The 25,530-nt window shown below is 42.1% G+C and overlaps 3 protein-coding genes across 4 annotated transcripts; 2 read left to right on the top strand and 1 right to left on the bottom strand.

Moving 5' to 3' along the window:
* Positions 1 to 53: 53 nt before the first annotated feature.
* Positions 54 to 9,496, top strand: ripk3 (receptor-interacting serine-threonine kinase 3). 2 transcript variants are annotated; one of them, XM_048236772.1, is made up of 13 exons: positions 54 to 325; positions 509 to 675; positions 1,025 to 1,355; positions 4,088 to 4,236; positions 4,711 to 4,760; positions 5,482 to 5,637; positions 6,478 to 6,560; positions 6,856 to 6,934; positions 7,221 to 7,258; positions 7,530 to 7,575; positions 8,076 to 8,197; positions 8,390 to 8,438; positions 8,655 to 9,496. In XM_048236772.1, exons 2-13 carry the CDS (start codon positions 518 to 520, stop codon positions 8,849 to 8,851), a joined length of 1,458 nt encoding a protein of 485 aa, XP_048092729.1. In that variant the 5' UTR covers positions 54 to 325; positions 509 to 517; the 3' UTR covers positions 8,852 to 9,496. The 2 variants fall into 2 exon arrangements, with proteins under 2 accessions (XP_048092729.1, XP_048092728.1); XM_048236771.1 differs by having other exon boundaries at positions 8,390 to 8,459.
* Positions 9,497 to 11,662: 2,166 nt separating this feature from the next.
* On the bottom strand, positions 11,663 to 15,714 carry LOC125289787 (cerebellin-1-like). The gene is made up of 3 exons (XM_048236784.1): positions 14,795 to 15,714; positions 12,931 to 13,050; positions 11,663 to 11,882 (listed from the first exon to the last, which is right to left on the bottom strand). The coding sequence occupies exons 1-3, from the start codon at positions 15,161 to 15,163 to the stop codon at positions 11,685 to 11,687; spliced, it is 687 nt and encodes a 228-aa protein (XP_048092741.1). The 5' UTR covers positions 15,164 to 15,714; the 3' UTR covers positions 11,663 to 11,684.
* A 2,150-nt stretch (positions 15,715 to 17,864) lies between these two features.
* LOC125289785 (cerebellin-2-like) lies at positions 17,865 to 24,003 on the top strand. Its single transcript, XM_048236779.1, has 4 exons — positions 17,865 to 18,185; positions 18,429 to 18,512; positions 19,578 to 19,709; positions 23,534 to 24,003. Exons 1-4 carry the CDS (start codon positions 17,930 to 17,932, stop codon positions 23,809 to 23,811), a joined length of 750 nt encoding a protein of 249 aa, XP_048092736.1. The 5' UTR covers positions 17,865 to 17,929; the 3' UTR covers positions 23,812 to 24,003.
* Positions 24,004 to 25,530: the final 1,527 nt, after the last annotated feature.

Genomic DNA, 25,530 nt, shown 5'->3' with positions numbered 1-25,530 from the left:
CACACACACACACACACACCAGCTACTACTACTAACTAGACTTTGTCAAAAATGAGGTTGATTTGGTGAGGAAAAACAGTAGCCTACTGGTGGACTTGGAACTCAAGAGGTTACCTCCTCTTCATAGGTAACTGCCCCCCACCCCCGGGACAGAGCGTCGTTGGGCTACAAGGCGCCAACGAGCGGAAGTGAAAGCGATGTTTTCTGATACAGTCAGCGTTGAGCCTCGTGACCCTTCAGACGACTACATTTTATTCTCCTATGAAAGCATGACAGATGGCTAAAAAAGAACAACGTTTACCTGCAGAACATGCAAATAAGTAAGGTAGGTCAAATTATTGCTGGTGTCCTTGTCAGTTTTGTTGGCATCTGCCTTCATACTGCCAAAGCTTCCTTCTTTTCGGGTCACTGACACCTTTTCAATGGTGGGATATCCACACCGTTTGCGATCAACAACTAAAAATGTTACACCAAAACACCAAAAATATTAACTTATTTTTATCAACAGTAAAACAAAATGGAATTGTCGACTTGCCAAGAGCCTGTTCTGATTAGAGACGATAGTCTCGTGTCGTGGGAGGTGATTGGCAGCGGAGGCTTTGGACAGATCCATCGGGCCAAACATGTTCGCTGGGGGATGGACGTGGCCGTGAAGGTGCTCCACCACAGTGATGGGTAAGTACAGTAGGTTAGTGTTGGAGTGCCACGAACATGTCAGCGGAGTAAAGACCATGTTACATCTGTCATGTTGCATCTTTTCTCAGTTTTCGTTCTGTGTCAAATCATTTCGTTTCTTTGAACCACAGAAAACTCACTTTAGCACTTTAACTTCTAAATGTTATATAGGCCCAGTTTTGCTTAGTTTTATGCTGAAACACACACAGAGAGAGAGAGAGGGAGAGAGAGAGAGAGAGAGAGAGAACTTAATCTTCTATGAACAATGCACACACTTGATGCATTCCTATAGCCATTCATACACACCTGTAAAGATAAATCCAATCCCCCTCCTCCTGCTCCACTCCAGGTCTGGAGCTGCCCTCCGGAAGGAAGCCGAGATGATGCGTCAGGGCAGCAATCCCTTCGTGCTGCGGATCCTTGGGGTGTACCAGGGCTGCCCCCCTGTAGGAGGCCCCTCCCTGTCCTCCCAGCTGGGCTTGGTCATGGAGTTCATGGAGCGGGGCTCTCTGGCCGGACTTCATGAGGCCCTTGGCGGCCCCCCGCCCTGGCCTTTGGCTTTCCGGCTGGCCCACCAGGTGGCCCTGGGCATGAACTTCCTGCACTGCATGAGTCCGCCGCTGCTGCACCTGGACCTGAAGCCCAGCAACGTGCTGCTGGACAGCTACCTCAACGCCAGGGTCAGAAATGAACGCACACATGCACACTGTTCACATTCAGTGGAGTGTAGTATCATATGTAAACTAGTATTGTAATATTATATTATGTAGTATATATGTAGTATGTAGTATGTAGTATATATTATGTAGTACTATACTTGTACGTGTGTGTGTGTGTGTGTGTGTGTGTGTGTGTCTGTGTGTCTGCATGCATGCATTTCCCACTAGGTGTATATTTCCTTATCAATTGTGTCTGGTGTCAGAATTCATTGTGTTGGAAAGGTGTAGGGGTTGTAGAGTAGTTCTTTGTCAGTCACATTCAGTAGCAGCATTCATATCAGGTGGTTTCAGTTTTGAGGCAGTTTTGTGGTTCTGTACTCATTGCCACGATCACAATATTTAAACAGCTAGCACTGGCTGCTCATCTCACATTTGTTAGGGATGTCTGCTAAACAGCTCTATGAGAATGACAATAAATTGTGATAGTCTGTCTTGTGGTTGGCTTTCCCTGATTATATACAGTATAGCGTGTTTACTGGATATACTGTAGTTTTGGGAAATGAGTATGTGTCGTGATGAGAGTGGTATAGAACCATCACCCTCCACCGGCCATCTGACCAGTAGTTGGGCCTAAAAAAAACTATTTGTGGTTTCAACTGTGTAGTATTAAACATGGACAATGTAAGACTAATAGTGAATATCTATTAAATGAGTGAATTGTAGGGTGAAATGGAATCAGCATAGGCCTTAGCTCATTTTAACTGTGGTGGGGTGTGGTGCACTGCCTTTATTGTTGAGATTTAGTGGCTTGGTAAAGTCAATTTGGCCGTTGAAAGACCTAAAGAGAGCCAAAATATCCAGGCTGTAGTGATTTTAAAATCAAGGAAGTGCTGTTTGGTGGTATTTTGGGATTTGTACGGAGACGCAACTGTGTTTGGTGTATTACGCAATATTGTTCCATTTCCCAAATACCCAAACCACAACGGCTTCCAGATACTACAAACAAGATGGTCGAACAATGCCACTCTGTTGACTGCACAAACACATGACCTAAATTACAATACTACAGTATGACAAGTGGTCCCTAACTTAACTTTGAGATGTAGATTTAAAGGACTGGCATTGCAGTGGCCAGCATACTGCAAGAATGTGTAGGATTGCAGCCAATACAGACCTGTACGGATGAACTTCATACAAATGAAGAATTAAAAGGAGTCTGGGTACTGGGCTAGCCATCAGCTGGTTGGATATACACATATGTGGTTTTGGTGCTCTATCCTCAGTAACGATCGTGTGTGCGATCCCAGGGCTTACAAACATGTTGTCTGCTTTGGCTAAGTAGGTTTAGCCAGACCCTGGATGGGAAATTTCTTGTGCGAAAACTGTGGAAAGTGCCATCTAAGAAAGTGCTATGTCTGTCACGAGTCAATCCCTCATTTAGGTAGAGCCCACAATCTTGGCAAAAAGAGTTCTCCAACATGAAGCAACAGGTTCATTGTCTGGAGCTGGAGTTTTATTTGAGCAGAGCACACCAACGAAACTGACATGCAGAGAACTACAAGGTTCTTTATTTATCTAAGCAATTGATTTATCAGAAAGTGCAATGAGTTGCAATTGCGGACCATAACATCCTGTTTCCGGAAAAAGGAAGAGTGGATAATGTAATAGCTCATGTGGTCCTCGTGGTTGGGACTGGGCTCTGTGTCAGCCTTGACGGTTATTTCCTCTTTACATTTTATTGTTTAATCATCAACTAGCTTTATGTCAGGAACGTCACTGTTGTCATGGCTTCTTCCCTATTGCAGATAATTATCCATTTAGCAGCCAGTTCCTACAACAGTGAGTTGTTGACACAATAGAATGACACAATATTGAGTAGGCTATAGGGGATATTCTGTTTTATTGTGAAACTCTAGTGGTTTTCAATTGTACTGCACTGCTTGGACTTCCAAAGATCACTGCATTGCAAAACATTTCAATTAGAGAAGCTTCTTGATCCCTGGATGTGTATGCCACTGTTTGTACTCTGGGCTGAATGCCTGTCACATATATTCACATATACAATTCTATGTTGAGTAATCACTGACTTGATTGGTTTATGTAGTACTGTTCTCAAAATGGGCAAGGTGGGCAAGATTAATATTCTTTTTTTTTTTTTTCATTTTTGATGCTGAACTGTTCTACTTGTGTAATTGTGTAATATTATTGACATTTCCGGAAATATTTTGTCTGTCTTATAAGGGATCTGTACACCTGGACTGACTCTCGACAGGTGCCTGGTCTAAGGATCAACTTTAGTTGCCATGGTCTAACAGCGAGGCTACACCGGGAGCGCAATTGAAGCGCTCTGTTCGCGGAGTGAATATGGCAGGCCCAGATGTTACTAATTACTAATGAAAAACTACATTTAAAAAAAAAAAAAAAAGGTTTAAAAACAAGGTGTTTATTCTGATACATCTAAAGGTATCTAGTAAAACCTGTGCTTGCCCTACTATTTCATGTAAAAAATGGCTGCTGGTTGCCTGGTGTAGCCTGTCTGTTAGAATCAACTTTATTGTTGCCGTGACACTAAAGTATGATGCCTTGCCATTGTAACAATAAAATTGATCCTTAGACCACACACACCGTTCAGAAATACCTATCAATGTTTTGGAACTTTGTCAGACACAACATGCTAAAATGTGTCTGCTTGTCTGCCACCTTTCCTAACGTGTATTAAAATACTCAACTGGACGCCACTGTTCTTTTTGTAGCTCACCGATTTCGGCTTGGCCAAACTGGCCCGCAGTGTGTCCAGGAGAAGCAGAGAAGCAGATGATGAGACGGGAGGGACAATCAGCTACATGCCTCCTGAGGCCTTCAACCTGTCCTATAAGCCTACCAGTGCCTCGGACGTCTACAGGTACTGTACATGTAGGCTACACCATGTGATCGCCCATAACTATTTGCTGTTTTAACCTGTAGAGGAGTACGGTCACAAATATGTGATTAGAATGTCCGTGAACCGAGAGTTCCGTACTATGAGGTGACAATTACCCTCAGGGATTTTTCCCATAGACTGTACAAAGAACCCTGAAACTATAGATTGATGATGAATTCTAGAAGGAGCTAGGAAAAGAATTCGCTCCTCAGCAACTAAATGCATCCCCTCTGGGCAGCAAACATTTCCAGTTTGCCTCAATATAATTGTGACGCTTATGTTAGAACTCATGTGGAAAATCCACACCCAGAAACACATAGAGTAACTAACTGGTGCTTTGAACAGCCTAGCTAATTAGCCCTTTTCCCACAGTCTGCCTGTAAATCATATGTCCAAATAAAGTGTGGTTCACCGAGGTCTGTAGTTTAATCTGTGCTCTGTAATTCCCCTCTTCAGCTACGGGGTTCTCCTGTGGTCCATCTTCACTGGGAAGGAACCTTACGCAAGTGAGTCACCTTGTCGTCATCTTCGAAGATCATCTTTCTCTCTCTCTCTCTCTCTCTCTCTCTTTCTCTTTCACCCACCTTACCTCAAAAAACCTTATGGCATACACATCCTCTGTGTTCAGCGGATGTGTGGATACTGCTGTCTGTCTGTACTACAAATGGCCTTTAAGCACAGTAAAGATATGTTTGATCCTTGATCTGTCTTCTCCCCAATCATCACTCATAGGGAGATTTTGCACTGTTGAACGATGCCTGCTTGCATACAGATTCCTGCATAATGCCATGGAAGGTGATTGAGGTCCAGTGACCTGGCCAAACATGCTTTCCACTTGCAGTATTTTAGGCACTTTCTAAATTCAAACGTGTGAACATCAAATGGGAGTAGGCCTAGTACACACCCATGTTACTGACACTATAGCCATCAACTGACAATGGTGCCTACAGATTTCCACATTGCCACCAGTTTAGTGATTTGCTATGCAAAACAGACAGTTTGTTATCACTATATAACCAATAAGACTGTCTTTCTCTGTTCCTCCCTGTTTCTCATTTCTACAGATCTATCCTTTTTTTGGTTTTCATTCCGTTCTCCCTAACTTGGTTCCATTACCTTAGTTCCATTCCTTTTGTTCCTATTAATTCTATTCAGTTCCAGTTCCATTCCATTTCTCCACCTTTAACCCCTGCTCCCACCCCCTTAACCCCAACCTCTCCCTTTTAGATGCTCTCTCTAGTCTGGTGCGGTTTCGGATCCCACTCGGAGACCGTCCCGATTTGGAGTCCCTGGACGTGGGCAACGTGGAGGGCCTGACTGAGATCACTGAGCTGATGAAAAAATGCTGGCAGAAAGACCCGACTCAGAGACCAACCTTTGAGGGTGAGTAGAACAAAAGAAGTCTCGCGTTGTTGAGGTTTTTGTTGTTGTTGTTCGCTGCAGCAAGTCAAGCTAGGTAGAACCGATTGTTTACGTTTTTATTTTGTACGGACAGTACTCGGTGACCTCGAGGAACAGAGATCTGTGTGAAAAATTGCCGGAATTCTCCATTAAAGACTGGCCTCTGCACACAGCTGTACATGGTCCGCAGTCCCTATAGACCAAACTGTAATTCCTACCCAAATGCATACTATGTTCTTCAGAACAGTCGTCTAGATAAACTTTTTGTCTGGCGACCCCCGCAAAAAACATGGGCCAAGTCTCACGACCTCCTTCTCTCTAACCGGCGGAATTTGTTTTCGAAATGTTGTGAGATGGGCATTGGAAGCAGTGGAAAATGTCTTCTCTCATAGGTAGGCTATGTCAACACCAAAGGCATTATGTCAATGGCAGCCTTTGACTAAAAATCATGCGACCCCTCCAATATTTTTGACCCCAGTTTAAGAACCACTGTTCTAGATGGTGTCTGACAGCATTGTTTTGTTCATTATATAAGCTACACAGTGACTTGACAGCTATCTATATAAGCTATAATACCACATGTTGTGATTTAAAATGTACCTTGAATGCACCATGACCTTCAGAATGACATTCACTCTTCTATTGACTTGTAATGTATTTGATAGAGTTTCTGAGGTACTCAGCACAGGCTGGCTATCATGCAAACTTTTTAATTTTCGTAGTACATTTTAATGATAGTGAGTAATGATATGTGGGTTATGACAACTGTAAGTACATGGTAATAAGGACACTCATTATCATCTGTGGTTTGGTCTTCTTCAGAGTGCCACCCTGTGACAAATCATGTGCTTGACCTGCACAAACGGGGGATAAACGAGGCGGTGTACAACGTACAAACGAAACTGGTATGCCTTTGTTCCACCTGGTATAGAAAAAAATGTCACCCAAGACATTATAGATACATTTAACAATCTATGTATACCTGTAATTAAATACATATTTTATGAATGATTAGATTCAAGTTTTTAAAATCATATGAAAATGTTGACTTCCTATGCCACTTTATCTTTACAATGAGAGGCAAAAATAGAATTGATGGTCACACGCACACACACACACACACACACTGTGTTTTCTGTCTGTCATTCGTATGTGTCCATAGTGTAGTATATATTGTGATTTAAGCGTTCCTCTCCATAGGACTCTGACTCTGAGGCATCTATGAGAAATTCCCATATTGAGACAGTGCTGGCTCCTCCGCCCCCTACTCCTGTTCATGGTACAGTACCACCTCACATTCAGCCCTTGTCCTACCCTTGCCCATGTTTAATTGCATCTAGGCTTATGGCATGGAGACACACACTTTCACTCTCTAGTACTAATAAATATTACTACTACTACTAACTTTAAAAATTACAATAGTTCCTTAACTAAATAGATCTCTAGTAATAGTTATTTTTTTGTGTGGAGAAATGACATGATGATATTTAGAACGTATTGAATATTCCTACGTTATTTCTTGTTAGTGTTTTTATTCTAATGCTTATATTTCGCTCCCCTCATAGCTTGTATACAAGTGTGCAGTGAGGCGGAACCTCAAAAGGTATATTTGCAATATTTTATATATTTGTATTTATATTTGGTAATATTACACATATTAATTCATACATACTGCATACATACATAATGTCTGTGCTAAAAGGTTTACATCACAGCTGATAGTAATGCTAATAAAACACACAGGATAGTACACTGAAATTGGATTGGAAATTGGACTTTAATTGGATATTTGCATAATTTTGGTTGTTTTTCCACTTAGAGTTTCGCCTTTCTTCAGAACACTAACAGAAAACATCTTATTCCGTTCTTTTTAGGATACTGGCAGTTGCAAAACTTCCCAGCTCAAACACAAGCCAGAAGGTAAAGCAATGGTTACATTCTTGCAAAAACGTCACAATAACAAATAATATAATATATTATTATTATTTGACATTAAAGTAACACTAAATATCAGATAATAAAAACTAAAACGTTAATCTACTGTACTCATTTACTTGTCATGTAATTAGCCATAGGCATGATTTAAAAGTCTAAAGTCTAACTAAAGTTAAGGTGAGAATGAGGCTAAATCTATTTGCTAATTTAATATTATGAGCAAGATCACATCAGTGGTTCAGCTTGATGCTCCCACATGCCATGCAATTGCTGTACTTCATGCTCAAAACACTGCTCATCGAGTGACTTTGCCCATCATTTAAATTAGGGCTCCCACAGTAAATCACACCACTGTATCCTGTATGTTTGTGGTGTTAGTCTGTGTGTACTGTGTTTGTAGCATGGTGGGATTTATTCTTGGAACATGAAAATAATATTTATGTCAATGAACATGACTACTAGCGAGTAACATGTTGCATCCTTAGATTCTGTCAAGAAGCATTCACATCAGCCAATCACAGCAGCTTCTCAGCGTCATAAAACCTCCTCATCCTCATCCAATCACAAACAACACGTGACTCCCACATCCTTTTTTCCACACTATCAAGTGAGTGTGAAGGGCCCTGTATATGAGAGAGCTTCCAATGGGTTCCAATATTTTTAAATAATTCATTTTTACTGTAAATGTACTGTTGTCAGTTGCTATTCTAATGTTAGTTACTTAGTTACTTAGTTAGTTAGATAATTGCTAAATACCATAAAGGTAAAAGTAATATTTGGTTTTGCTTTCCTAATTTAGCCTTCTGTTCAGCGCCAGCATTCTTCTCCTGTTCCCAAGTCAGGATATGGTAAATATAAAGCTAATACCGGTACATATATTTGTCACTTGAACTTTACTTAAACATGTATCAACCAGTCATGAAACAGCCAAAAATAATGATAACCTTAAGAATCTTATATATTGTTTTTAAGTGGTAGTTATATTTTGAGTTTATATAATAGACAAAAGTGTTTGCAAAATGTCTAAACCTTTCTCTTATTTTCTTTTCATGTATCTCTTTTAGTCAGTCATAATTTGACAAACCTCCAGTTTGTGCAGATAGGTGACAACAATCGTATGCATGTCAACATTACATCCAAAAAGCAACGCCACAGGAATCCAACAGCCCCCTCTAGAGTCAACCTGCCGGCATCACAGGCAGACCCCTTTAAGCCTGAGGGTGCCAGCACATCCCAGCCATGGGACACACATCTCAAGTAAGGCCTTGAGCCGACCATGATCGGATGGAAAACCGGCGGAAATGACCGTTTCTGTCCTCTTTTTTTGTTTCTCACCGGTTCTCATGTTCTCAGGTTCTCAATCATCAGCATTATCATCATAATTATCAACCACTGGTTTAGCTTAACTTTGCAATAATGATTCATCTGAAATTGTGGTGCTTGGATCTGTTGTATGGCGCTTGGGTCAAATGTACAGTGTCATTGTCACTGTGTCTTCATAATGAATAATGCTAAAATGTCAACAATACTGATGTGGAAAAGAAATGTACAGTGTCAATGTCACTGTGTCTTTCTACTAAATAATGCTAACATATCAATAATGCTAATGTGGAAAATAAATGGAATGGGTGGTCAGGGATCTGCTTGCAAGCCGTATGAGATAAGACACATCACATGCTTTGTTGTCAAGATGGCAAATCATTTTTATTAGTTTATTTATCTTATTTTCATTGATATTGTCGTATACATGTTTTCCCCCTCTTTCATGATTCAATAGTCCATGGTCTATAGTGAGATCTGAGGAATGGATATGTTATTGTGAGGGAGAATGTTATTGTGATACTGTTTTTCACACTTTTGCTGTATTTTATAATAAAAAACAGGGTATTAAAACAATGTGAAATATTGTGCAGTATGCCTTTACTGGTCCCATTTGAACCCTCATGGACTAAGCTGTAGATTTAATACTTCATTAAAAATGACTTACCTTCTACATCACTATTATGCTGTGTGCTTTGGGGCTACAGTAGTATTAGGTTTAGGTTAGTTTAGGTTACGCCTATATATTTATAAACATATGTTTATAACCTACTCAATTACACATAGTATTCATTAATGAATTATTTAAAATAAACAAATAAGCTGTAACAGACAAATAATCTGTAACAAGAACACTTAGTAAAGCATCAGTCAGTCAGTGACTAAAGTATTTAGTTTAGTAGCATGGAGGGGTGGGAGTGACTGTTGACCCAAACTCTGGGTCAAAATTTTATCAGCTTAGTTTTACCAACGAGTTATCCAGTAGCCACAGCCATGTCAAATTTGCTCTTAAAATGTTATTGGTGGTAAGTCATACTACGGTATATATTTCGTATGTGATATTTTTCGGTTTTCCACATTTCTCTAAGCAGAGTCTTCATTTCAGTTTAAATTCTGGAAGCCAGTATACGCAGATGAAAAAATAAAAGCACTTCCTACATGTTGTCGGGCTGCCCCGCCCCCTGTCCATCTGTGCGTTGTGCGAGTGACCCTAACGGGTTGTGACGGCGCGTGCGGCATAATCACCAGGCTTCTGGCACCGTCCTGCCTCATCCTCGGCCAGGAGCTCCATCTGCCCGCCGGAGCTGCCCACTACGAGGGGCAGCTCGTCCAGCAGGCGCGTGACGGTCGTCCGTGACTCGGCTTCTCCGCAGCCCCCTCCCCAACTTTTACGCACTACCTTGATCATCCAGTCCACAAGGGTAGTGGTGGTGTGTGTGTTTGTGTGTGAAGAGGGGTGGGGGTTTGCTGGGAGGGATGCAGGCCCTATTTATGGGACAGACCGCTGCCGGACACCGGGTCTCGGTGTGCCTAGCAAATCGTTGTTGGCACGGATGCAGAGAGGTTTTTTTTGGGGTGGACAAGGTTGGGTTTTTATTTAATTTTTTTTTTTTTTCGTCTGGGAGGTCCTGCTGATGGCGGCAGGTGCACACAACATGGCATGGTTTTGTGCCCGTTAAGTGGTGTGCGTGCGTGCCCGTTGCTCTGGTTGTAAAACGTGTAGAAAAACGGGTACTCTGCCTCACTCGCGACTCCTGTGCCAACTACCAGGCGCGCTGTCCGTCTATAAACAGGTTAGGGATGGCTTTCCAATCCACACACACAGGGCCCTTGCCAAGCTGTGAAACTAAAGTGGGCACTGAGCACAGAAGCGCGGTGGACCCAAAGGACTCAGTTTAGAGATGCAGTCACTTTGAGTCCAGGTCTGGGAAGTCTGCCCGTCCAGGTAAGGGCCAGGATTAGTAAACTGGCACCAGCATTCAGGCACGCACACAACACAACAGACTTCTGCTAACACTGCAGGTCTGCACCAATGATGCGCTGACTGACTGACTGAAGATGGGGTGACCATCGAAACGTTAAAGTAATTTGCCACCTCAAAGAATAAAGAGTATTTGTATGTTTGTGTGCTCCAGATATCACTTTTTTTATGCACCAATGATGCACTAGTGAAATAACACAATGAGTGTTGTTGTACCCGTTTATCATATTGCATTGTTGTTTTGCTGTATTGCTACAGTGCAGACAGAGTGTTGTAAGAGTAGTAATCACATATTATCCAAAGCTGCGTGTATAGGCTTCATGCATAAATAAGGCATTACACAAACTTGACACAGAAAGGCTATAGCTAGAAGGGAGGCAAATAAAGTAAAATTTTCTGTATACATACATACAGAGGACAAACATACATACCGGTACCCAAACATGCATATACACAGAATACAATGTTGTTCACATTCATTTCTCTCTCTCTCTTTCTCTCTCTCTCACTATCTCTCTCTCTCTCACACACACACAAAACACACACATACACACACACACACACACACACACACAGATTTACACACACTCAAACGCAGGTTTACATTCTTATGGAGTCTTATCCTTGTGTATTTTCTTAAGGTGAGCAGGATGTCACAGCACCTCGCCTCCCCCCATTGTCAAAGCACACTCAACTGCAAAGAAGCAAAACTTGGGGCACCCTACACAGTGTTTTTGAGGGGCTGAGTTAGGGACGCCACCCCCACCCCGCCCTGCATTGCGCCTCCCCCACCTCACAGTGGAAAGACCAGGAAGCCAGAGAAGGTGGAGTACTTCCACCCGCCCATCAAGTTCCCCCTCTCCAGCTTGAGGTACGCCTTGTCACCCCTCTCCATGGTAATCAGCCCGGCGTTGGTGGCAGCCTCCCGGGTCACGTCCTGGTCGCCGGCGAAGGCAGAGATGACCGGCCAGCCGTTTAACACCAGGCTGACCTGCAGGCGAGGGGTGGAGGAAGAGAAGGATAGATTTGCAGTGAGAGGGAGAAAAAGGGTGAGAAGAAGAAGAGAGAGAGAAGATGCAATGAATGATAGAGGGAGTAAGGGATGAGAGGATGGATGATAGAGAGAATAATGGAGAAGAGGGAATGAATGATAGAGGGAGTAAGGGAGGAGAGGGTGGATGATAGAGGGAGTAAGGGATGAGAGGATGGATGATAGAGAGAATAATGGTGAAGAGGGAATGAATGATAGAGGGAGTAAGGGAGGAGAGAGTGAATGATAGAGGGAGTAAGGGAGGAGAGGATGGATGATAGAGGGAATGAATGATAGCTGCCTAGCTGAGGTAGCTGTAGCTGATAGTACTCAATGCTTTTGAGAAAATGGCCAAAGTTTTCCTTTCAGGCATCAGGGGAACATACATACATGTTAACCTAACATACATACTGAACAGCTATGTACCAGCTAGCTACCATTACTGTACACTCAACACCAACTCATCTACATCGAAGCTGGGTTTGAGGCTGCACACTGTGCAGATGCCCAACTGAAAAAAAAATGTCTATGGGCTGACCCTCCAAAAAATGTACTTTGTTTGTCGATTGGAAGAGAGCACAGGGGTGAGATGGGCAGGAAGGCAAGTGTAGTGTAGTGGCTGTAGTGGGTTTATTTCCCGGCTTCTACGGAACCCTGAGTGGTTCCCATGTTCCAGGCACAGTAACCCTTGTAATATAATTGACATATGTATGTCACTTTGGAAAAAAAAGAGTTTAAATTAATAAAAACATACATGTGTAATGACAAAAATATAGAAGGACATAGGTGTAGACAGATGTAGGAAGGGCGAACAATCAGACAGTACTACTCCTCTAAACCTCTGCCATAATTTTTGGCTAGCCCAGCTCCTTAACCACTATGCTACCTTCGCCATATGTTTTTCATTACTTTGTACGTTTTGTTGTCACTGTTTGTCTACTCTGTCCTTCATCCTGTTTGACCTACAACTACATGTATCCCATGGTTGTGAATCAGAGTGGTTTCTTGCCTGTATGGTTTGCCTGTTGTACACTTTGACCACATGGAAGCTGAAGCTGTAGACTCCTTTTCGGGGCGCTAGGAAAATGCTGCGTGCCGGGTCAAAGTGAGCCCCCACATTTACCAGGACCTGCAAGGGGGGCAGAGTAGCCAATGCATTTATTACTGTTTCACACCCATGTCATTCACCAATTCACTCACAGCCCACTGTTTTCTGCTAAATGTGAAATCATTACCTCACTCACTCACTACATCACACTGATAGTCAATCACTCACTCAACTATACACTCATTCGTTCACTCCCTCACACAGTCGTTTACTATTTCACTCACTCACTCACTCACTCACTCACTCACTCACTTACTCACTCACTCACTCACTCATTCACTTACCCACTCACTCGCTTGCTCGCTCACTCACTTACTCACTCATTCACTTACCTACTCGCTCGCTTGCTCGCTCACTCACTCACTTACTCACTCACTCACTCACTCATTCACTTACCCACTCACTCACTCGCTCGCTCACTCACTCACTTACTCACTCACTCACTCATTCACTTACCAACTCACTCATTCACCCACTCACTCACTCACTCACTCACTCATTCATTCACTTACCCACTCACTCGCTCGCTCACTTACTCACTTACTCACTCACTCACTCACTCATTCACTTACCTACTCGCTCACTCGCTCGCTCACTCACTCACTCACTCACTCACTCACTCACTCACTCATTCACTCACTCACTCACTCGCTCGCTCACTCCTCCCTCCTTACTCACTCCTCACTCACTCATTCACCCACCCACTCCTCCCACTCACTCACTTTCGCTTCGCTCATTTCGCTCACTCCTCACTCCTCACTCACTCACTCATTCACTTACCTACTCACTCATTCACCCACTCACTCACTCACTCACTCATTCATTCACTTACCCACTCACTCGCTCGCTCACTTACTCACTTCCTCACTCACTCATTTACTTACCTACTCCCGCTCCTTTCGCTCGCTCACTCACTCCTCCTCCTCCTCATTCCACTCCTCCTTTCGGCTTGCTCACTCACTCACTTACTCACTCATTCACCCACTCACTCACTCACTCACTCACTCACTCACTCACTCACTCATTCATTCACTTACTCACTCACTCATTCACTTACCTACTCACTCATTCACCCAGTCACTCACTCACTCACTCACTCATTCATTCACTTACCCACTCACTCGCTCGCTCACTCACTCACTCACTCGCTCACTCATTCATTCACTTACCCACTCATTCGCTCGCTCACTCCTCCTTACTTTCCATCACTCCTCACTCACTGTTCCTTCGCTCACTCACTCCTCACTCACTTTCGCTCCTTTCGCTCACTAACTCACTCACTCACTCACTCACTCACTCACTAACTAAACTGAACCAGTTACTCTCACTCACAAAGTATACAGTGTACATTATTGCTGATTATCAGATTGTCATGGTGCAGTTGCTCATCTCTGAGGAGTCATGGTTCTTTTATTTCTTTATTCATTCATCCATTCATTCTATCAGATGATCAGTTAGCTGTTATTCCTTCACTGATGTGCTCTTACACTCATTTGCATATTATTTTTCTCTCCAATGCACCCGCTCAAAAGTTTTTTCCACATTCTTGAACATTCACTCAATCATTCATTCAACAATCCATCCATTCATCCATCCATCCATCCATCCATTCATCTACTCATTCATTCATTCAGTCATTAATTCACTCAGCCAGTGAATAAGTTAATCAATCAGTCAATCAATCTATCAGTCAGTAAATAACAGTAAATCACTCATTCAATAATTCCATCTCACTCCTTTGTTTCACTTTGCCTCTGTAACTCACCTGGTCAAAATAAATGGTCATGGTGCGGTTGCTCATCTCCGACGGCTCGTGGTTGGTGTTCCGGATGGCCGAGAAGGCCACACGCCCCGTGCCCGACCGCACCGACATGCCCAGCGGATTCCCAGAAGGCTCAGCGGCGGGCGTGGAGTCGCACACCACCAGACACTTTCCCTCCAGCACGATAGGCTCTGTGTCATTCTGGCCCCGGACCTCCAGGGGACCCAGCGTCAGCAGCAGTGTCAAGCCCAGGAGGAGAGAGGTGCAGTGGGGCAGCACCAGACAGGACCAGCCCCTGTTTGGAAGGAGGGCAGAAACACTCCAGAGAGACACGGGCATTGCAGCCATGTTGAGTTGTAAGAGGGAAAGCATGCAGACGCAAGATCCTTCTTGTGTACCTCTTCATAAAATTGAAATTCCCACACACTAGGCTTGTGCCTTGAAGTCAGTAAATAAGTGGGGGAAAAAAAACAACCAAAAAACAGTAGCAGGATGTCGAGAGAGTTCAGAGAGAGTGACACAGTGCTTAACCTCTTGTGCCAACTGCAGAGCGGTCTCTCGATAAGTCCAGAACTTTCCACGAGGTCCTCGGTGCTCCCAAATGGTTCTTGGAACCAATTCTTGCTTCAGGGGTTTGCAGAAGGTTTGCCGGATGTATTGGAAAAACTCGGCTGAACGCTATGCCAACAATGCCGTAGAGATTTTCAGCCTCATCCAACACAAGAGATGCAGAGAGAGAGAGAGATGAGATGGAGATAAAACCCAATAAGAAAGACAGAGAGACAGATACAGTGATGGAAAGAGAAATGGGATGCAGGAGAGGGAAGTCGGATCTTAAGTTCTGTTCTTGATTTTGAAGAGGAGCACTCCTTCCTATCGCTATAGACTTCGGAGATACAGAAGTGTGTATGTGTGTCTTTGGGAGAAAGAGAGAGAGAGAGAGAGAGACAGAGAGAAAGAGAGAGAGAGATTATGAGGTAATGCTTTGGCGTTTTCTTTGGCTCTTGCTGCTATGTGTAGCAGACTGGACACTCATGGGGGAGCAAAAGGGACAGCATCATCTCCGCTGTGCGGCCATCTGTCACACACAAACACACACACACACACACACACACACACACACTTACACACGTACACATGCACTATTTTGCTCGCATCACATTCCTTCACACACTCACAAATCTGACAAATTCCAGAATACCTAACAAGCAAATACAGTGAAATTGTAACCTACAGTTATTGCCCAGAGTTTTGGCAGTGATACACATTTTGAGTTACACAAACTTTATTTGCTTCATTATTTTTATATTATTTATTTGACATGTTTTACATGTTCACTGAACATGTACACTGAAGAACAATTTTAAGTATTTCAATTGCATGTGTTTTTCTGGGGTAACCATTACATTCACATCCACAATTATACTGCCTAATAATCTATACAAACAGAAAACTGTTTGGATGTGTGTGGGCCTTGTCCTTCAGATGAAGAATAAACTTCCCAACCAAAGCGCTGAGCGTCAGAAAAGAACAGTGTCAGTCGTGTTACTGTTACTGGTATTCTCTCTCTTTTCTCTCTTTCTCCTCTCTCTCTCTCTCTCTCTCTCTCTCTCTCTTTTCTCTCTCTCTCCCTCTCTCTCTCTTTGTCTTTCTCTCTCTATGTGTGTGTGTGATGGTGATGAAAATTTTTGGAAGTGCGTTATAAACATTGCCAAATACCACCCCCCAAAAACACACACACATACACGCACACACACACACACAGGCACACACACACACACACACTTTTCACATAGTGATTTTCTGCCAAGGAACCCCTCTGGTCAAACAGACGTTTAATAAAATCACATGCTTCCTCACTTCCTCACGATTCCTCCTATTCCTTCCCCCGAAACACCATCCCCTCACACACACACACACACACACACACACACACACACACACACTGACACACACCACACACACACCATTCAACTCATTGGATGTCATTCTATCAGTTGTTTAAAAGTTCCATATTTGCACAAACTGTGCTCTGTGAATAGTAGTCAGGGGACAGTGATCCCTAAAGCAAACACACCAAACACCACCCCCCAAACACATCCACACCGAGGCTCGCACACACACACACACACACACACACACACACACACACACACACACACACACACACACACACACACATGCTTATTAGAGTTCTTCTCAGGTCGAAATTTCTGTACTATAAATTCTTTAGTATACATTATATTAAGATACCTGATTTCCATGAGCTGTAAACCGTAATCATCAAGATTAGAAAAAATTCAGGCTTGAAATATGTGTAATGAATATAGATTATATTAACCACTGAACTTGAAATAAATTACCAAAATAAAAAATGAACTTTTCCATGATATTCCAATTTTTTAGATGCATCTGTCTGTAGTGATTACAGTCTGGCCACAGAGGAAAGCACACATCCAACTGATGGTTACCCAAAGTGCAACATATGGTCGTTTTATGAATAGAAGAAGTCTAGAATCCTCACAATATTATTATTTCTGTAATGGTTATGGTTATGGTATTTAGCAGATTCTTTTGTCCAAAGCGACATACAAATAACAACAATACAAAGTTAAATGTAACAGTAAACAATTTAAAAGTTGGTAATACATTAAGGAAAATAGCAATAATAAACAACAATTTCAAGTCAATCAATGTTGATATGCCTTTAGACCCCTCTTGAAAGACCTAAAGACTCTTGAATACTAGCAGATGAAGAAGAAGAAGAAGAAGAAGAAGAAGAAGAAGAAGAAGAAGATGATGATGATGATGATGATGATGATAACATTGAGTCACAATGAGTGACTAAGACTATTATTTGTGTTTATTTTGTTCTATTTGTAGTAAACTCAGGAAATACTGGATTACCCAACTGGTGGTCATAGTAACACAATATTCCCACATGTCACAATCACTATCATTCCACTGGCTAGGACGTCGTGGGCCCTGATCAATAAAAAGAGCCCACGCTCCTGGCTGAGCGATAAAAAGAGAGAGAACAGGTAGTGGCGAAACACTGTGTACCATTCTTAGAGAGCAGAGCAGACACTGACCGAGCCGTTCACCTTTTGAAGAGTGGAAAAACCGAGCGCATCGAGAATGACGACTACCAAAGCTGTGCTGCTGCTGCTGCTGCTGTGGACGGGTCTGGCTTCGGCAGAGAGCGGAGGAAGCCATGAGGACTCTGCAGGTGCAGCCATAGCCCCCCTCCCCCCCAGGCATCCCAACAGCCTGCCCGAGATGCAGGAGATGCTGATCGAGATGCGCGGTGAGCTGGCGAAGCAGAAGGCGGAGATCAGGCTTGCTAAGGCACAAGTGGAGGAAGAGTTGGAAAAACTGAAAAGAAAAAACAAAGGTAACATGATGTGCTTTTTTTAATGTTTTTAATGTATAGGATGGATCTCTCCTGAACTTCTGCTAAACTGCTACTGATCTGTGGCTCTTTTCTGTTGTTGTTTTCTCTCTCTGTGTGTGTGTGTGTGTGTGTGTGTGTGTGTGTGTGTGTGTGTTGTTCTCTGTGTGTTTGTATTCTTGTGTATGTGTGTGTGTCTCTGTGTCTCTCTCTCTCTCTCTTCTCTCTCTCTCTGTGTTTCCATAGAACTAGAATTGAAACTAGAGGCTGTTGAGGACAACAACGCAGACTTGAACAACACACTAAAGCAACTTCAGAACATCAATGAAGGTAAACATCCATGCATACATACACACAGTGAGTGATGGGTGCAGCAAATAAACAATGTATTTAAGCTCACTGTACTCACTGTACTCAAATCTCCCTATTAGCCACTCCAGGTATGCACACACACACAGACAGAAAGACACACACACACACACACATACACACACACACAGACACACGCACACACACACACAAACACACACACACACAAACAAGCAAACAAGCCATATAGGTTGATCATGTAGCCTTCCTGTGTCATAGCCTACTGTTCTTTCTTCCATAAAATAACTTTAATTCATATGTTAACTCTATTATCCCTTCTACTTGTCCCTATAGTCATCGTTAATTTCGGGCTCATCATTTTCAGCGGGGGACTGGCTGATCTGCTGCTTAGGCTACTTTTGTTTTTAGGCCTATAGGCTACTGCATACACAGATCAAGCTTGAGTTTTGTTATCAATATTTGCATAATATTTGCAAAGTCTATGAATAGCCATATTGGATGATACCAAAATGCTAATATTTTAATTCATTTAATGTTACTTGCGAATAGGTTGACAACGCTACAAGGTCCAGTAGGTTATTAGCCCAAGTACGCCGTTATAATCATGGCTATCTCTCTTTACCAGTTGCCACTTATGTCTGTCCTCTTCAAAAAAAATTGGAAGCATGGCACATTTGGCAGCATTTCCCTCCAATACTTTTCGTCTTTTTTACCTGGCCTTTTCAGTCCCTCATGGCATCTTTCTACCATCCATCCTCCCTGACGCTCATTACCACGGTAGGGCCGGCCCGGCTGGTATTCGAGAAAACTTTTTAGGAAAGACGGGCTATATGGACCCAACCAATTAACTCTTCTTGGGAGGGGAGAACAACCCATGCAGAGGCTGGGGTGTTAGGCATAGAATGCGAACGTGTGTAGCCAACTTTAAGAAAAGATAGATTAACGTGACAAATGCCAATATTTTTCCCTCGACCGGCCCAAAAGTGAAGCGGCCCACCGGGAATTCTCCCGATTCTCACACACACACACACACACACACACTGTCTCCCACTCTGTCTCCCACAGAGAGTAAGGTGGCTTTTTCAGTCTCCTTCTCAGTGTCATCTGACATCCACATCGGACCCCACGACACAGATATCACCCTGGGCTTCAACCACGTCTTCAGCAACATTGGCAACGCCTACAGCGTGTGCTCAGGTAAGACAGGAAACTCATCAGCACTAATACATATTCCCATGCAAGTCAATACAATCCCAACACAGCTATGTCTGAAATCCACTCCAATCCCAACACAGCTTTCCACTCAGTTCACTCCAACCACAAAGCATACAATCCATTTCAGCTCTAACACAACTATACATCCAATCCACTACAGTGCATAGGTACAGGGTAACACAGGTAAAACAATGACCCTTCAGTGTACAGCTGCTCTTGTGAGTTCATGTTTCATGTTTTTCAAAAAGTCTTTGTAATTCTTCAGTTTAGTCATCCAGCTATGAATTGTGGCATACTAGATAGCCACATGCTCTGTTGTAGTGTATATCAGTTGTACCCTAACTTATTGTCTGCCTTACAGTGATTTCTGCAGTGTAGCCTAGTACAAAGTGAATGGAATTTAAAGTTGATATTCCGACCAGCACAAATCATGGCTGATTCTCAATGCAGTGCACTACGTATACTAAATTGTCCAATTGTGGGACACTACCTAATGTGGGACACCTAAGCTCCAGTGGTGGGTGTGGCTCTTTCCCAAACTAATGAATGTCAGTGGAACTATGGGAAAGCCAAAGCTGTAGGGTTCTGTGATCAAAATTGGATGTGGATTTAATGTGTTGTCCTCACATTGTAGCCTAATATTTAGTTTATTAGTTTTGTTTGACAGGGACCATGCATAGAATAGCTTCTATACCAGGGTTAGCTAAATAGCTCATTTACACCTGTAGTCCCTGGGCAGGATGTTCAAGCACAGTAAAAACATAAACAAACACAGACATGAAAAGACAACAAGATAAACATTACAAATAGAAGAAAAACTAAGTGAAAAACAAAGATCAATGATCACAAGCTTGATTGTCCTTCAGCCATGACTTCAAAGACATTTTAAAACATTTAAAACTTAAAGAGTCTCTGATATGGAGTGGGATTGAGTTCCATTTTCTAATTGCTTGATATGAAAATGCTGATTGGCCAAAAGTGGTCTTTTTGAATGTAGTGTAACAGTCTCCTCTCATTGCAGCCCTAGATACCCTAACATTGTCTCTACAGAATGACACACATTGCTTAAGTGGTGGTGGTGCAAGATCATGGGTCAATTTGTACATCAGGCACATGTCAGAGAACCAAATAAAACTGTCAAATGTTAACAGGCTATGTTTTTTTATAATAGTACATATACTGATAATTTCTTGTTTTTTTATCAAGCACTTTCACAGCCTGTTTGTATAGAGAGTACAAGGGTTTCAGAGTGGTCACACCTGCCTGGGACCAGCTTGTAGCACAATAAGACAAATGGCAGAAAATCATTGAGTACATAAACAGACTCAAACTCGCTCTAACATTTCTAGATATCTTCTTAATATGCTTTCTGAAATTTAAATTGGAATCAATGATTATGCCCAGGTATTTAAAGTGGTCAACCATTTTGATCACCTCTCCTTTGACCAAGATGTCGGGTTGTTGCTGTGCATTTCCCTTTTTAGAGAAATACATAGCAACAGTTTTACTTACATTTAGAGTCAGACAGCTACTAGTTAGCCAATCTGACACTTTATTTAGGACTGCAGTAAGTTTTAAAGCAGCCTGTTCTCTATTTTTGGCATGTGTATAGATTACTGTATCGTCCGCATACATTTGGATATTGACATCTGGGCAAATCAGAGGGAGGTCATTAATATATAGACTAAATAAAATTGGTCCTAAAATTGATCCCTGTGGGACTCCAATGGAACTGTTGGCAAAGGAAGAGCATACATCATTAATCCTGGTGCACTGCTTCCTTGAATCTAAATAAGACTCTATCCATGTCAGAGCTTTAGTGGAAAAATTAAACTTTGACAACAGAACATTATGATTTACGGTGTCAAAAGCTTTTCTGAAATCAAGGAAAACAGCACCAACAACACCCCCATTATCAAGGCTGGATTTAATTTGCTCAATAAGGTAACAGTTTGCTGTCTCAGTTGAGTGGTTCTTTCTAAAACCAAATTGCATAGGGTGCAGTGGAGAATGGCCCTGATTTAAATGGTCCATCAACTGGTCACACACTATCCTTTCACTCACTTTAGAAATGACAGGGAGTATACTGATAGGTCTGTAGTTGGTAACATCAGTTACTAGCCTGGCGAGCCAGACCCACATTAAAATGTAGGGTCTGGGCACTCACCGTTCGCAGTGCTCAGTCCGAGGGGTGGGATAATCAGTTGCCTTTCAAATTCCCTCTGCACGCAATAGGACGCAATAGGATATTTGTTTTCAAGTAGCAGGGAATTCAAGCCAAACCGTTGCAACTCTGCCATCAATCATTATGTTAAGCCCACCAAACGACTCTATACACGATTTCAATGACCTGATTAAGTTTCGATTTCTGGAGCTCACAAGCCAACGGAGAGTTGCTAGACTAGCCCTGGCAGCAAATGTAATTTGTTGCCGCTAGAGGCGCGTCTAGATTTCTAGGCTAATCAGTTACATCACCAGCCTTGTAAACAGGAGTTATTGCTGCTGTTTTCCAAGCATAGGAAAAAAACTATGATTAAAAGACAGGTTGACCAGATGTGTTATTGGAGTGGAGAGGATATATTTAGACTTCTTCACAAATGCACAGTCACAATCAAAAACATCTTTAGCCTTTGAGTTCTTAAGGTGGCCTATGGTCTTAACTATAGAGGATTCTGTGACCTCAGATATGTTAAAAAGTGGGAGATTGTCATTTGGTGATGCATTTCTCTCTAGGTCCAAATCCTATTGCTAAATCTTGCACAGAATCAATTAAATAAGTATTAAGCTCAGAACAGATTTTGACTTTATCTTGTGTTAATGTGCCCTGTACTTGTAGCTCAAGCCCCTTATCTCTGTTACTATTATGATCCTTTTTAAGGACCATATTAATGTTTTTCCAAGTTTGCCTGCTATTTCCTTTGGAGTCCTTGATAATGTTGATAAAAAAAATGCTTTTGATTTTCTAAGTTCTTTTACAACTTTGTTACGCAATTGATGAAAGGTTCTATCATGGGCTAACCCAGACCTAACTGCAGTTTTTAATGCATAGTCCCTCTGCCTCATTAAAGCCCATACTTGTTCACTGAGCCAGGGCAAGTTTTGCTTTTTCCTAGAGTAAATTATATTTTTACTGAATTCACTTTTAAGTTTGTTAATCATAGTCATTAAGCTCTCAGAAGCATAATCAACACTATCTGTGGCAAGCAACTCACTTCAAGAAAGTTGTCTGAATTGGCTTTCAAAATCATTGATAAGCCGTTTTGGTATGACGTTAAAGACCTTTTTACTTTCCTGTTGATACTTAAACCTTTGCTTAGTTTCCTAGAAATCCGTGTCAAATTGTGATCTGATAGCCCAGTCAGAAAATTAAAAGTTTTAGTTATTCTCTCTGCCTTATTACTAAATATTAGATCAATCTGTGTTTGGGATGATGAAGTGATTCTAGTGGGGCCTTGGACTAATTGGGTTAAATCAAATTGCTTTGTAATATCTTTGAGTTTTTTTTCTTTTTGATTTCTCCATCCAGTTTATGTTAAAATCGCCAAGTAGAATTAGTTCTTTGTTTCTGTCAAATTCTTTCAAAATATTTCTCAAGTATTCATAAAACTTACAATTAGATGAAGGTGGTCTGTATATACAAATAACAGTAAAAGACATGTTGGCAGATAGGACCAATATAGCCTACTACAGAAGTCCGAACAGCAAAAAAATGTCCCCCATTAGGGCAATCCACCCCTAGTAAGTGACTGAGTGAGGGGACATTCCGAACACAGCTTTGGTCTCCATGTTGTTCTCCTCCGTCCCAGGTATTTTTGCGGCTCCAGTAAGAGGAGTGTACCAGTTCCAATACCACATCTTTGCCGGAGGCTCACACGGTGCCGGCGCCAAACTAATGAAGAACGGCGAGCAGGTGGCGGCTGCCTACAACCACAAAGCGCCGCACGACATCAATACCTCCCAAGGGCTGTCTCTGCTGCTGGAGAAAGGCGACGAGGTGAGCCTGCTTCTGGAGGCGGGCTGGTGGGTGGCGGCGTACCAAGGCCACCTCACCACCTTTAGTGGACAACTCCTCTTCCTCATGTGATGAGGTGGTGTTTACAAACACACATATCACATACATCTCCTCTTCCTCATGTGATAAGCTGATGTTTCTAAACACACTAATGTACACACAGAGACCTGTAATGCCTTCACAGACCACCAGCGGGCTGTGAATCACTGGTTGAAAAAAACCTGATGTAAATAAAAATCAATAAATAAGTATTGAATACAATGATCCAGTGGGTTGTGAGCATGGTAATTTGAAATCTAGGTCCGATCCACATCTGAATGCATACTTATCTGAGCCTTGCCATGAACTAGAGCTTTGCCTAACTGTTGTGGCAACTCTGTTAGTCTCTCTTATCCGTATTGTTTTTGTTTAAGCTATCTTGTGCGCTAAGGTCGCAGTTAGATTCATTGGTCAGTAGTTAGAACTGATTTGTGTCTGTCGCTGGCATTTGTCCATCTTTTAGATGACAATGTTTGGAGGGGGTGAGGGGGGCTGGGCACCACTGTTTTGAAAGTTGAGGGTGACATGTGTCAACCCCCCTTTCCACCGCCTAATAACGCCCCTGCCTGTGGGCACTCGGACCCAAACATGGTGCAGGCACCACAACCAGTGGCCCCACAGTACCCCCTGTTTACATTACTTGGGCCCATTTGGCTTATTGATCCATGCTTTCTGATGGAAGAATTGTGCAAATGTGTCACAGATACATTAGAGATTCATAAATATGCAAGGAATTTCTATCAGAGAGTTTATCAACCACTCAAAAGAGTTTATTCAACAACATTCGAAAATCACACTGTATTATCCACATTAACAATATGTACACTCATCAACACTCTAGGAACCATTTAATACCACTGATATTGTTAGAAACATTGGACAATAACCTTCATCATCAAACATGAATTCTGTGTTCTAAGTGGCTTTTTTACCGCATAGCGCCAGTATCAGTGAGGTATAGTGATAGACAGATGCGTAGTGATATTAAATGTCTATCCCTGCCTCCCAGTTTAAAAAGTTCCACATTGTCCATATACAGGTAAATTCAATGATTTCAAGAACCTGTGGGGAACTGACAGCAGTGGACACAATACAATCTGCAACTGCAGAGTCAAGTGTTTTTTTTTTTTTTAATTCTACAAAATAGCTCCACACTGATACCATCTAGTGGCCAGTTGAGCATCAGCTTTATCAATAGCTGTTATGAAAAAGCCTCAGCCTGACAAATAAGGCCTACAATCACAATGGAGGCTGTCATGCAAAACAGTAAAAGTGGGACTTACAAAAAAAATATATGCAAAACTCTTTTGTACACAATGTATCTGAGAGAACGGACATTTTTTACGTTCAGTCCTGCCTGTAGCTGTTTCATTTTCATAAATAATTTGTTTAAACATGCAAAATGGTGGAAAAGGTTTCAAAGAAAGGAGTATTTCACACTTGCTTATCTCTTTTATCTGAATTTTGCATATTAGCAGAATGGATTGAGATATACAAAATATACTATGCCATGGCCATCAATTAAACAAATTTGAGTTGATGATATATTGACACCTTTTGATGGAAGCTTTTTTGGCTGATTCAAGGAACAATACACATATTTTCTGTTATGAAATTAATGTCACAGGCTAATTTTACCCTATTTGGAAATTTAAAGTCAAATGTCCTTGACTGGAGTTGACACCACAATGGTTGCGTTCCGATTACATGGGTCCCTGTGTGTACAGTGTGTGTGTGTGTGTGTGTGTGTAA

The sequence above is a fragment of the Alosa alosa genome, chromosome 24, assembly GCF_017589495.1.
Source record: "Alosa alosa isolate M-15738 ecotype Scorff River chromosome 24, AALO_Geno_1.1, whole genome shotgun sequence".
Lineage (NCBI taxonomy): Eukaryota > Metazoa > Chordata > Actinopteri > Clupeiformes > Clupeidae > Alosa > Alosa alosa.
This window is presented reverse-complemented; position numbering and strand designations above follow the sequence as displayed.

Bases quoted from the DNA above. Each gene is read 5' to 3' on its own strand.
- ripk3 (XM_048236771.1), top strand. From the start codon at position 518: ATGGAATTGTCGACTTGCCAAGAGCCTGTTCTGATTAGAGACGATAGT. The intron at 676-1,024 runs GTAAGTACAGTA...GCTCCACTCCAG, and splicing joins GTGCTCCACCACAGTGATGG to GTCTGGAGCTGCCCTCCGGA. The intron at 5,638-6,477 runs GTGAGTAGAACA...GGTCTTCTTCAG, and splicing joins TCAGAGACCAACCTTTGAGG to AGTGCCACCCTGTGACAAAT.
- LOC125289787 (XM_048236784.1), bottom strand. From the start codon at position 15,163: ATGCTTTCCCTCTTACAACTCAACATGGCTGCAATGCCCGTGTCTCTC. The intron at 13,051-14,794 runs GTGAGTTACAGA...CCCCCCTTGCAG, and splicing joins TGACCATTTATTTTGACCAG to GTCCTGGTAAATGTGGGGGC. The intron at 11,883-12,930 runs GCAAGAAACCAC...CCTCGCCTGCAG, and splicing joins ACAACAGGCAAACCATACAG to GTCAGCCTGGTGTTAAACGG.
- LOC125289785 (XM_048236779.1), top strand. From the start codon at position 17,930: ATGACGACTACCAAAGCTGTGCTGCTGCTGCTGCTGCTGTGGACGGGT. The intron at 18,513-19,577 runs GTAAACATCCAT...TGTCTCCCACAG, and splicing joins ACTTCAGAACATCAATGAAG to AGAGTAAGGTGGCTTTTTCA. The intron at 19,710-23,533 runs GTAAGACAGGAA...CCTCCGTCCCAG, and splicing joins CGCCTACAGCGTGTGCTCAG to GTATTTTTGCGGCTCCAGTA.